This window comes from Cryptotermes secundus, unplaced genomic scaffold, assembly GCF_002891405.2.
Source record: "Cryptotermes secundus unplaced genomic scaffold, Csec_1.0 scaffold390, whole genome shotgun sequence".
NCBI classification, from domain to species: Eukaryota; Metazoa; Arthropoda; class Insecta; order Blattodea; family Kalotermitidae; genus Cryptotermes; species Cryptotermes secundus.
In genome coordinates this window covers 355429-366666 of record NW_019744414.1, presented here as the reverse complement: position 1 = coordinate 366666, position 11238 = coordinate 355429, and the positions used below count along the sequence as shown (strand labels likewise).

At 39.0% G+C, this 11238-nt stretch overlaps 2 protein-coding genes across 2 annotated transcripts in view; both read left to right on the top strand.

The window, feature by feature from the left end:
* Positions 1 to 5120, top strand: part of LOC111874740 (nucleolar GTP-binding protein 1) — a 34348-nt gene extending 29228 nt beyond the window's left edge. The window contains exons 12-13 of the mRNA XM_023870483.2: positions 2789 to 2926; positions 4920 to 5120. Of these exons, the coding sequence (XP_023726251.1) occupies positions 2789 to 2926; positions 4920 to 5075 (294 nt within the window). The 3' untranslated portion in view covers positions 5076 to 5120. The remainder of the gene's footprint in view (positions 1 to 2788; positions 2927 to 4919) is intronic.
* A 1492-nt stretch (positions 5121 to 6612) lies between these two features.
* The window catches only part of LOC111874736 (CTD small phosphatase-like protein 2), a 47844-nt gene continuing 43218 nt past the window's right edge, over positions 6613 to 11238 (top strand). Inside the window, exon 1 of the mRNA XM_033755576.1 lies at positions 6613 to 6928. The gene's annotated coding sequence lies outside the window, so the exon portion shown is untranslated. The remainder of the gene's footprint in view (positions 6929 to 11238) is intronic.

Below are 11238 nucleotides of genomic sequence, written 5' to 3'. Positions count from 1 at the left end.
TATATATATATATTTTTCAATATAATTATGATAAATAATATTTTTTTACTCACTCGAACTGCTAAAAGTTGAGTTTGGTGTGGTAATCCTGAAAACACTGGTCAATACATGGCCCAACATCGCAATCACTGCACCAGTACACGGTTTCTTTTCTTCTTTTGTTTTTTGTACACGCTACACATCGCCTTTGTGGTCTAGCCTTTTTTCCTGATGGGGGAATTTTACTAATAAAATGTCTTTCACGAAGCCGGGGGATGGTGTTATCTGATGAATGACGTCGACCTTGTACTCTACGTGCTGCCTGCTCCTGGTCCGTAAACTTCAACAGCAACCCTTCTACCAGATTTACTCTGAATGCTAAGTGGTCTGTCAGTCTTTCCTGATTCTTGTTATAAATTATCATGCCATTTACCACTGTCACATTCAAAAGGCATCTGAAGAGTTTCATGTACCACTTATGAAGTCTTTTTCTTTCCACGTTGTAGTACTGTAAAAGCTGATCTTTCAAATCAACGCCACCCATCATTTCATTATAATCAATTATAATTTTTGGTTTTTTTATTTCTTTGTTTCTCTTTATATCTGTCTGTGTGTCGGCATTGTGAAATGTAGAGATCACGGAAACTGGTTTTTTGTCTTGCCACTTGAGAACAGTTATAGGACCTGCGTGCTGAGCTATGATCTCGCCCTTTCTCAACTTTGTGTTTTTTACAGTTGTTGGGACACCCTTTCTGTTCAACCTAAGGGTCCCAACACAGTCAGTGCCATGATTTTTTAATAATTTTGCTAACTGGGGGGAATTGTAATAATTATCCATCCATAGAGTATGACCTCTATGGAGGAGCGGTTCGACCAAATGTAGAACAACAGATGTTGTTTTATTGGTATTTTCTCTGATCAGTGAAGAATTTAGTTGGGTTTCGCTGCCAGTGTAAACAATAAATGACCATAAATACCCAGATTTGGAATCACAGAGTTCATAAGTTTTTATGCCGAATTTTGAAGCTTTCAGTGGCAAGTACATTTTGAATGCCAATCTCCCTTTCCATAGTGTAAGCGATTCATCAATACAAATATTTTGTCCAGGATAGAAGAGTGTCTGAAATTTTTCGTTGAGATGTTGAATGACAGGAAAAATTTTGAAAAGTCTTGTAGGTCCTAGGTAATTATCTTTCTTAGTATTGTCATTGAAATGGAGAAATTTACATATAAGCTGGAATCTGTCTCTCGAAATTACATCAGGAAATGCTGGAGTGTATAGTAATCTTTTCGTTGAAAAGTATGAATTTAGAGTTGGCTTATTGACTATACCCATCAGCAAGAACAAGGCTAAGACCACATACATTTCATTTAGTGTCACTGGTACCCACTGCCTAGCTGGAGATCTAAATGGAAAAACCCTCCCACATATGAATTGTTGCGCATAAGTGTTTGTTTCCTGAACAATATTGTTTACAAAATCCTCAGTAAAAAATAATAGAAATGTCTGTACTATGTCGAGCACATTCACAGACTGATTTCTCGGCCCCGAATTTTCAGAAAACCGTTCGCGAACGCCGTCATAATTATCCATATTTTGCCAAAAATAACTCGTCTGAATCCGCCACTGGAACCCTCGCCACTATTTCGTCGTCATCTTCAATACTATGATCTTGGATAGCATCAACTACAGCCTGATCTTCAATTTCATTATCACTGTTTTCACTACTATCCGAATATTCGAACTCACTAACTTCCAAGTCGTGAGCAAGGAGCTCGTCTAGTTCATTGTCCTGTAAAACTTTCCTACTTGTAGAGGCCATGGTTATGGCGCGACTGAGAGAAGAAAGTGTTATGACATCATAAATTTCTGTATTATTCGTAAGTTTGTTTTCTTAGGTTGCAGTTGGTTCCAAGAAAAAAGGTCCCTCTTGTTTGACTACTTCATTGTGTCAGCAGACTGTACAGCAACCCACTCAAGGAAAACCTTCGTCTGGGGTTTCAATGAGTGACTCATATAGACAAGCAAAGACCATAGAGTCGAAAGATATATAGTTTTATACATTTTCCTTACTTAGAATTTGAAAAATTTCAATGCAATCTAGGCGCAATGAGACCAAAGTACGAACTATTACACTAATGATATAAAATAAAAATACCGTGCTAAAAATTCGTCCAAAGTAAATAACTCATATACCAATTGAAAGATGAAACCTTAATCTATGTACTCCTGAAAAGAAAATTGGAATATCTTTCCTCGTTTTGTCAGCGACGTCCTTCAAAGCTAACACTGCGCAGGTCGGTGCAAGAGTCGGTGCAGCACACGGATGTCGGTGCGGAAGGGTTAAATGATGGTTATTTACTAAATTCAGTTTCACTAAATATTGAGAAATAATACATTGTTTATATTGGGCTTTGGTGGGGTCCAGAAAAATATTCACTAAATCAGGTTTCAGTATATTGTCTTCTATATTTTGTGCAAAATTACCTAAAAATGAATGTGTTCAGTAATGTACCTGTAACAGATCAGGTGGATTTAATACTGGGAAGGAGGAAAATGATTCTGCTGCTGCTGCTGCTGATATCATTATTTGTCTCTGTGACTGAAAAATTGAAAAGTATTACATGTCACATATAAATTTCTCTTTTAGTGAAACTTTATGTCTGGTGAGTGATGTTTTATGTGATTGGTGAATTATGCTGACATTTGTTGAACCTTCATGGTCATTAATTAACATGTTGATAAAGTTTAGGTATTTTAGTTTGTTTGTTGGCCTACCATGAACAGTGTCATTCTGTTATCCACCAGGCCCACTTCACCAAAACTCGACGCAGAGTGCGCTCTTTGTCTCGTCCACCAACAAAGCGCATGCGAGTTGATTCAGAAGGTCAGTCCAGGAGTATGTCACGGCCCCCCAGAGATGAAATGGGCATCAAGGACAGTGTTGTAAGTATAGTCAAATAATGGTTGTCATTGCCAAGTATCTGTTTTGCATCCAAGTTCTATTTTGAATATGAGGATAATTCCTTAAATATTGGCAACTTTTTCTTCCTGATTGCACAGTCATGATTCAGTATATACAACTCAGGAGAAATAGTTAGAAGCAAATAATCGTTGAAGCTGGTGTCCCTCACCCCTCACCTGACGATGGAAACAGATCCAGTTTCCAAGACATGTTCTCTCATGTTTTTTTTAGAATACCAGATGATAGACAAAGTCCAAAAACCCAGTAATGCTGAATCCGTGAAGGTGCTTTGCAGTATATTGGCTTGCACTGGCTTTCTTATCTTTGATTCCAAAGGTTACTGTACTTCAGTGTCTGCCTTCAGTGACTGAGGAATTTGAAAGAGAAAATGTAGGTAAAACACTTGTGTGATTCTTACAGAACAGCTTTGTTTGACATTCACTCCCAAGCCAGGAGACGGGAAGTCAGCATGAAATCAACTTCTATGGAAGTTATTCCACACAGTAGAAAGTAAATTTTTTGTGTTTCTCTCTTTTCCCTGTAATAACTTCTGGATCATTAGGAAGTTCATGTTACTGACGGTCAGCCTGATGCTATGTGGCATACGTTCAAGTGTGCGCACTCGTGCTTGTGAGTATAAAGCTAGTCGCACTATAGACACATGAGGGGTAGTGTCAGAAGATGTTTTTGTCTTTTGTGAAATATTAATATGAAAAGATTTTACAATAATATTTAATAGCATACACAACTTTTTTTGTACAATGAGTTCATTTTGCAATTAAAGAAAGTAGGAGTTATATTGGAGCTGTACAAATAAGAATTAATTTTTCCTGACAGCTTTTAGTATAGCCCATCACCGTCATCGAAATTCAGCTGTAGTTTTGAAAATGAAAGATGCAGGTAGGTGGACATGACCACCTCCATATATGTATGAGTACAGTATCTCAAAAGCAAAATAAACTAAAATAACAAGATTTGAAGTACTCCATAATATACTACACTGAATTGCTAATGGTGTTTGTAGAAGTTCATTACACTTGCTTAGGAATAGAAATAATGAAATGAAAATTTGTGGAAGTCTCCCAGATCAGATTTCAACAAGAGCAGTGCGAGGATTTATGTGATACATGAAAAATTCTGTTCATGGTCTTATACAAGCAAACTAGGCTTTGTTGTGGATCAGTGTGGTTAAAAATTAAAGTTACTTTCTCAGCAACTTCTAGTGGAAGTCTTTGATACTGAATTTCAGTAATAGCAGCAATATGATTTATAGCATATGTGAAAAAGTTCATTTTTGGTGTTACATAAACCAGGCTTTGCCATGGAACAGTGGCTGAAAATCAGTATTGCCCAACAATTATAGTAAAAGTTTCCCATACTGAATCTTGAGAAAATTTTATAAATGACTTGAGCACTGATATTGGATCACAGAAGAACAGAGGACAGATCTTATCTCCACATAAGGCTTTTCTTTCTCTCTCTTTGTAAGAATGCCAGAAATTCAGAGAAGCCTGTGAATAGCTGATGAAATGAAAGATATAAAAGTTCTGAACATCTGCATCTTTGTACAAACCATTTTCAAGAAGTCCTTTTTGAACTTTCTTATTAACATGTGTTAGAATTAATATATTGCAGCCACACATAGCACAGTGTTTCCAGTTGAGTTTGTGATCAGTTAAAGTTCTGTGCTCCAAAGATGTAATACAAAAAAAGAATGAAATTTATAACATCAGTTATGAAAGAAGAATTTTAGAGATGAACTGTTATGTGCCCGTACTATAAATTGTGTTCCTATTTAAGACATACTGTAGCTCAGTGGTCAGCCCACATTTTGTGACCTGAATGTTTCCTGTCACAACTGTATTAATATTGCAGTACAAAGGTTAGGTGCATTCTTGGCAGTAGATGTGGCTTGTTTCATATCCTGATCTTATTCCAACATAAATGACTTGATTTCCATGTTTCTGTCCACAGATGAAAAAGAAGTTGAAGAAGGTTGCCCACAAAGCAATTTCAAAGAAGGTTGGGAAGAAGGGTCTCAAGGGAGAAGCTGATAGGTTCATTGGCACTAAGATGCCGAAACATTTGTTTGCTGGAAAACGTGGTATTGGCAAAGCGGATCGTCGATAATGTACCATTTTGTTCATATTAAAGGAGTTGTTTTTCTTTTGTTAATCATTGATTATATCCCTATGACTTTGTATATCCCTTTGTGATTGTCTTTTGGCATGTGATATCATGTAGTGATAGGTAGGTACCAGCATTTCAGAAGACCCTCCTTCATTTCTCTTCAGGATTGAAGAAGTGATCCAAGCAGGGAAAGCATTGTGTGACATTGGAGAGGGAAGTTAGGGACAGAGCTGTGAGTCAGTGAACCCGAAAAGACGATTTTTTTGTGAAGGTGGAAAAAATCATAGGCAGAAGGAAGGTGGACAAGTCAGGAAGAAGTGTAACAGGGTAGGTGATGGGAGAAAGAAAATCATGAGGATATGGAAGATAAGAAGGGTAGGAAGAGAACAAAGGAGGTCCCAAAAAAGGGTACTTATTATATTCTCTTATAAGAATGTTGGAGAAATCAAGTAACAGGATATCCTTAGGAGGGATGTTCTGGCCCTTTAGTATATAGATGACTTGCCCTCCTCTTTCATGTGTGTCAGCAATTACCTCCCTAATGATGTCCATGTATCAGGATTTGGTGAACAGGATATTGTAGTTGGTGGATGCAGTGGCCCAGGTTGATGCTGTGCCATGACTGGCTTGTCTTTGATCATATGAAACTGATATGCTCATTGTGCCCAGACAAAATACTGCATGGACCTGGAATGTTGCTTCCAATGTGAGAACACCATCATCCAAAACAAAATCTAGATGCATGGGTGGCCTCATGAGGATGTAACATAGACAAAACTGTTTTATATTATGCTGTAATAGGAAATGTGTAAGTAAGTAAAGGTATCCATGTAACAGGCCATGGAGGCCCATAGGGTTGTGAGATATGTCGAGGTTCCCAAATTTTCTAGACAATCTGCTCATAGATTGCGGCAAGGTTGCCAGCCCTATGCGCCAGCCGCCCCTTACCCCCAAGCATATTCCTGGTACTCATTTCTGTTACAAGACTGAGTGGACCCCCAGGCCCATGGTGCGGCTGGAAGGATTATGTCAATTGAAAAAGAACCCAATAACCTTATCGGGGCTTGAAGCATAGTGCCTCAACCAACTATGCTATCATCTGCCCAATGGCAAATGCCTACATAAATTTAAACATCTCGTAGTAGATTAAAAACACGTATTCATTATTATAAAAGGTTAATTAATTCCGTCGACTGTGACATCAAACTTATTTAGTACTAGCATCCGTCTTCGTCCTTTATGCGAAATACGGCACAGACTTATATTGTCGATCATTGTGGTTGGTGAGTCGAGATCGAGACTCGATATCATAATCGATCTTTTATCTAATGTAGGAACATCTGGTGGACCAAATTTAAACTAGTATCTTGCAAATTGTTGATAAACCAAATATCTCTCTAGAATAAAAGATAGATTATAATTTTATAAAATGTCACCAGAATGAAAACTGTATTTACGCTATAAAGAAACAAAACATTTCTTTTAATTGTGCAACTAACTGTGGAAACTTTCTGCTAGTACCGATAGATGGCGCGGGTGTTATGCGTAGTCAGGTTTGTTCTAAGTTGTTGAGAAATTGTCACAGTGTTGTTTTATCTTTCCCTAGTGCTCTACTTCAGAAAATCCTGGACGTTGTTCGTCTCATTCGCCTAAATATAGTGTGCCGCTGGAGAAAGTGGCCTAGTGATGAATTTAGTAGAGTTCGCTGCTTTTCGCGGTTTCTGGAGCTTGGGTCGCCATGTTTGTTGTTGGTGGTTCGTCAGGCATATGTGCATGTAATCGGCGATTACTTGTGAAGTGTATGATAGTAAAAGTAGTGTGAATTTCAACATTTTGTGAATAACATTATCAAGGTATGTAATTATTATTAAGCCATATCTTTTTAAATGTGTGCTATTCGCTGGAATTTTCTGTATTTGCATGGGCTTGCAGTGTCGATTCATTTGTATCTAATACCGAAGTCTCGACCCGCTGAAGATTTAAACCATTAACAAACGTTCAAGGATGTGATTGGCAGTAAGAATATGGAAAGACCGCCTTCGTAGAGGATGATGAATGAAAGTGAAATCAGGTCATTTACAAGGATTTGTAGGTATTATGTGTACAGGGTTTTGTGTAGGACTGGAAAGAATACCACGTGTATTAATGTCAGTATTTCAGTGCACCAGCGTGAGGTGTTTACATTATGTTAATTCTGATTCAGTTCCCTTTTAAGCGTTTTTCCCGTGCTCCTGCTCGCAGCATTAAACAATTAAATCTTAGGAGTACTGGAGAATTAGCACCCCGTAAGTCCGATATTCGTGAATAAACAACGGGCATTTTCGTTTTACCACGTTAAGTCAAATATCTTGTGTATCTCTGGCCCGCAGGAAACCCAGGTGAAATAGATATGAAGGTAAAGTTCCCCTTGTGCTTAGCTAAGTACTGCACCATGAAGGCGTATGGGGGAGCGGATAAATAGATCCACGTATTCTTGACCGCGGCACCAGTTATATATGAGTGAAGGAATGGGTATAGATTGTTTAAAATTCCCAGTGTTCAGTTTAAATTTTATGCTATATTAATCGATCAAGGGTGCATTGCTAGCACTCAGTGAAGTTTAATCGTAGGGTTGTAATGTTGATAGGACACAATTATATCTTGTCAAATAGTCGAATGTTTGTGTGTTTTTACTATTGCCTTCACTGTTGCTGCCCATTAGGGGTACAGTGCAGTCCCCCGGGTCTCAAGGTTGTGGCATGTTGGCTGATATTTGTTTAAAAATTACAGTCTACTCAGAATTACTGGAGTTTTGAACTTTGTCGATCGTCCGGTACCCAAAATACCAGAGAACTCAGCGTTTCGGAAACTGGATCTGATTCCGACCACAGGTAGGGGCGGGGGGGGGGGACACCTACTCTGTTGGGCCTGTTAAAAAAGCTAACTGCAGTCACTGGATTACTGATTGAGGTTAGCTCTTTCTCACCCAACAGACTAGGTATCTCTCCCCCTTAGCAAAGGACGGAAACAGATCAAGATTCCGAAACGTTGCTTTGTCTGGTTTTTAGAATACCGGGCAGTGGACGGAGTCCAAAAACGCATTAATTCTGAATATTATACACCATCATTAGAACCCTTTAGAATATACAGTTTTACATAAAGTATGAGAGTGTGTTGATGCTTTAATCGATTGGGGTTTTGTAGAGTAGATGTTAACATTGTAAGCGATACTTACATTTTGCGTCAAATAGACACGAATTTTAATGGATAATGTGTTTTATTTGGTTCTGTAAGAATTCTTTGATATGCAGAAGGATGAGGAAAACTAAAGGAAAAAACACAATTGTAAACCAGTTGTTTAAGATAAGCGTAAAAAACAAAGTTGTAACTGTGCTTAATTGAGCACCACATCATGAAAGCGTGCGGGGGTGGAGGTATACCTCCACCATTCGTGATCTCGGCCTTCAGATGTATGTAGTATACAATAAATCATCGTTCTCTTTCTGTTTCCCCAGTTTACCCTCACTTTTTCGTAGCGTCACAGCAAATTATTTCCGAACACACGAACACTCAGGTTGTCAGAATTAGTCTTTATAGTCATTGTTTATAGTCAGTGTTTTTGACTGGCGTGGCTTACATAACTCTGATCAGACATGCATAGTGTATAATCCGAACTCAGATTTAGTTCTTTTGTAGCAGGGCGAATGATGCAACGAATTGTATAACTTCCCGCAACAATTTACACATACACCTCAGTGTGTATGCATGTATATAGTGGTCTCACGTGACGATGACGTCACACCCCGGGCTGTACGTATTGATTAATCTCAGTGGACCTAGGACTTCCGAATGTTGCGGGGGCGATCGCAAGATGTGCTAATTATTGTGAATTTTAATAATTACCGACTTTAATTACATACAGATTGTAGTAAATTTGACTGTTTACAGGTAAGCGTCAAAAACGGTTGTATGCCGATCGGATTCGATTGAACGTGTGCATGACTTTTCAAGATGTTTCATTCTGTGAGAATAACAAGACTGTTTTCAGAAATCGTATGTTGGCTATGTTGCAATATTAGCATTTAGATTAGGAATTGGTTCCAGTGGACATTGTACAACACAGCCACAGGAATTTGAAATGTTATCACTTGTACTCGAAAGTACTTGAGCAGTTCTCTATCATGTAATCAGAGATATTAATATTTTGGTGTTAAATACTATACTTTCATAAATAGAAAATTTTGAACTTACTAGTCATCTGTATTTTCATTAAAGTATTCTCCCCATGAAAAGTGCCGAAGTGATGTTGTTGAAAAGTCTGTTATTCTCTTTAGTGTGCGAAAGCCGATTTTCTACGGATATTTCGTTACTCCGCCCGCGTCAAAATCCTCGCATAACGCTTGAACGGCGTTTTCTTTTAAAAACGAACAATCATGAAACCATGTCACGTAAAATAGCCGTGATTTTTACCGAACGTAGGTAACAACGAAGAGACCCACATTTTGAAACATAAAATTTGTCTCTGTTGCCTTGCTGTCAACAATGAGATTCGAATGAGGCATTGAGTATGTACAGCCATGCCAGTTACGACTTATTCTTGCCACGTATAGGGAGCCCGGGCTAAATGATCCGCTAAGTGAATTGGGTTTGTGTATGTTGGCATTAACCTTTGCTTTCATCCCCACCAGTGTCTCCATATGAAATGTCATCGGCCCCAAGTAACACCATTTTGGTGTAATCGATCCTTTGGATTCGAACACTGACTAGTTGAAGTTTTTCTCTTCATTAAGAATGGCCTCTCGCAGTTTGCGCGAATTGTATTAGCGAAATTTTGCATTGTGTTGTTTCTGTGCATTTTAGATTTCATTACCCCACATTATGAACACATTCAAAGAACACGAAATTTAAGTCACGTGGCCACATGTTTCCTTTCGGGGGGTTGTCGTTAAATGTTTGGATGGATAGGCGATATCGACGTAAATAATATAACCACGTTTGTAGGTAGAATTTGAGGTGCTCGCAGGATATAACGCCGTGTAGTCCGTTGACAGTCGACTACTGTTTCGGAGGAGCGTCTTTTCTCCATCTTCAATGTCGAAGGATAAGCCGAATTCTGTGCAGAGGAGCAGAAGGTGATTGTAATTGGTCCGCCGCAATTGAACCCCGGGTGTTCGTACCAGACTACAATTCAAAGGCTAGATAGATGCTTTGAGCCACACATTTCATATTCGCCCGACGAATGCAAGGCAGCCGCGGTGAGAATAACCGGTGAAGCATGGTGCTTGCTGCTTTGGCGACCAGGTCATAGGTTTGAATCCCTACTGGCGTGTTGATATCTCTATTTTTCATTGCGGCGAGCACTCCTGTTCACAGTCCTGTTAAGGGTATTGCTTTCCTCATGCCAGTAACAGGAATGCCTGAATAATCTTAAAAGGCGAGGATTGAGTATTGGATAGCCTAGGGAAATTTCTGAGGCGGTGAAGCACTATAATGTGTGTATATATAAAAATGTAAAGCTATCCCTCTACCAGGCCGTGAAGGCCCAAAGGGTTGTGGGACGTTGAGGGTCCCACATTATCTAGACAGTCGGCTCAAAGATGGCGGTAAGGTTGTCAGTCTTACGCGCCGGCCGCGCTTTACTCCCCAGGAAAAGTAGTTAATTACCGTATTTACGCATGTATAGGCCGCACATTTTTTGCCAAAAATTCAAGAGGAAAACTGGGGTGCGGCTTATATTCGAAATATTCGAAATCACACTTCATTAAAAAAAATATATATTCATAATTAGTAATACAGGGTGTAATACTCCTGAAATAATATTCCAAGAAAATTATTTTTTCTATAATTTCTGTCTAAAAATTGTGCTGCGGCCTATACACGCACGCGGCCTATACAGGCGTAAATACGGTAATTCCTGGTACTCATTTCTGTTAGAGGCTGAGTCGACCCCAGGGCCATAGTGTGGCCAGAAGGATTAGGTTAATTGAAAAAAATCCGATGACCTCATCGGGACCTTCCGGCTTGTAGCATAGCCCCTGAACCAACTACGCTACCGCGTGCCCCTATGTGTGTATAAGAATGTGTAGTACTAGGCCGATATTTGCAACAGGGCCAAAGTTACGCTGTGCATATATAGGTATTGGAACTGTTGTAAATTTGAAGGAACGAACTCTGGAGCCCAGGG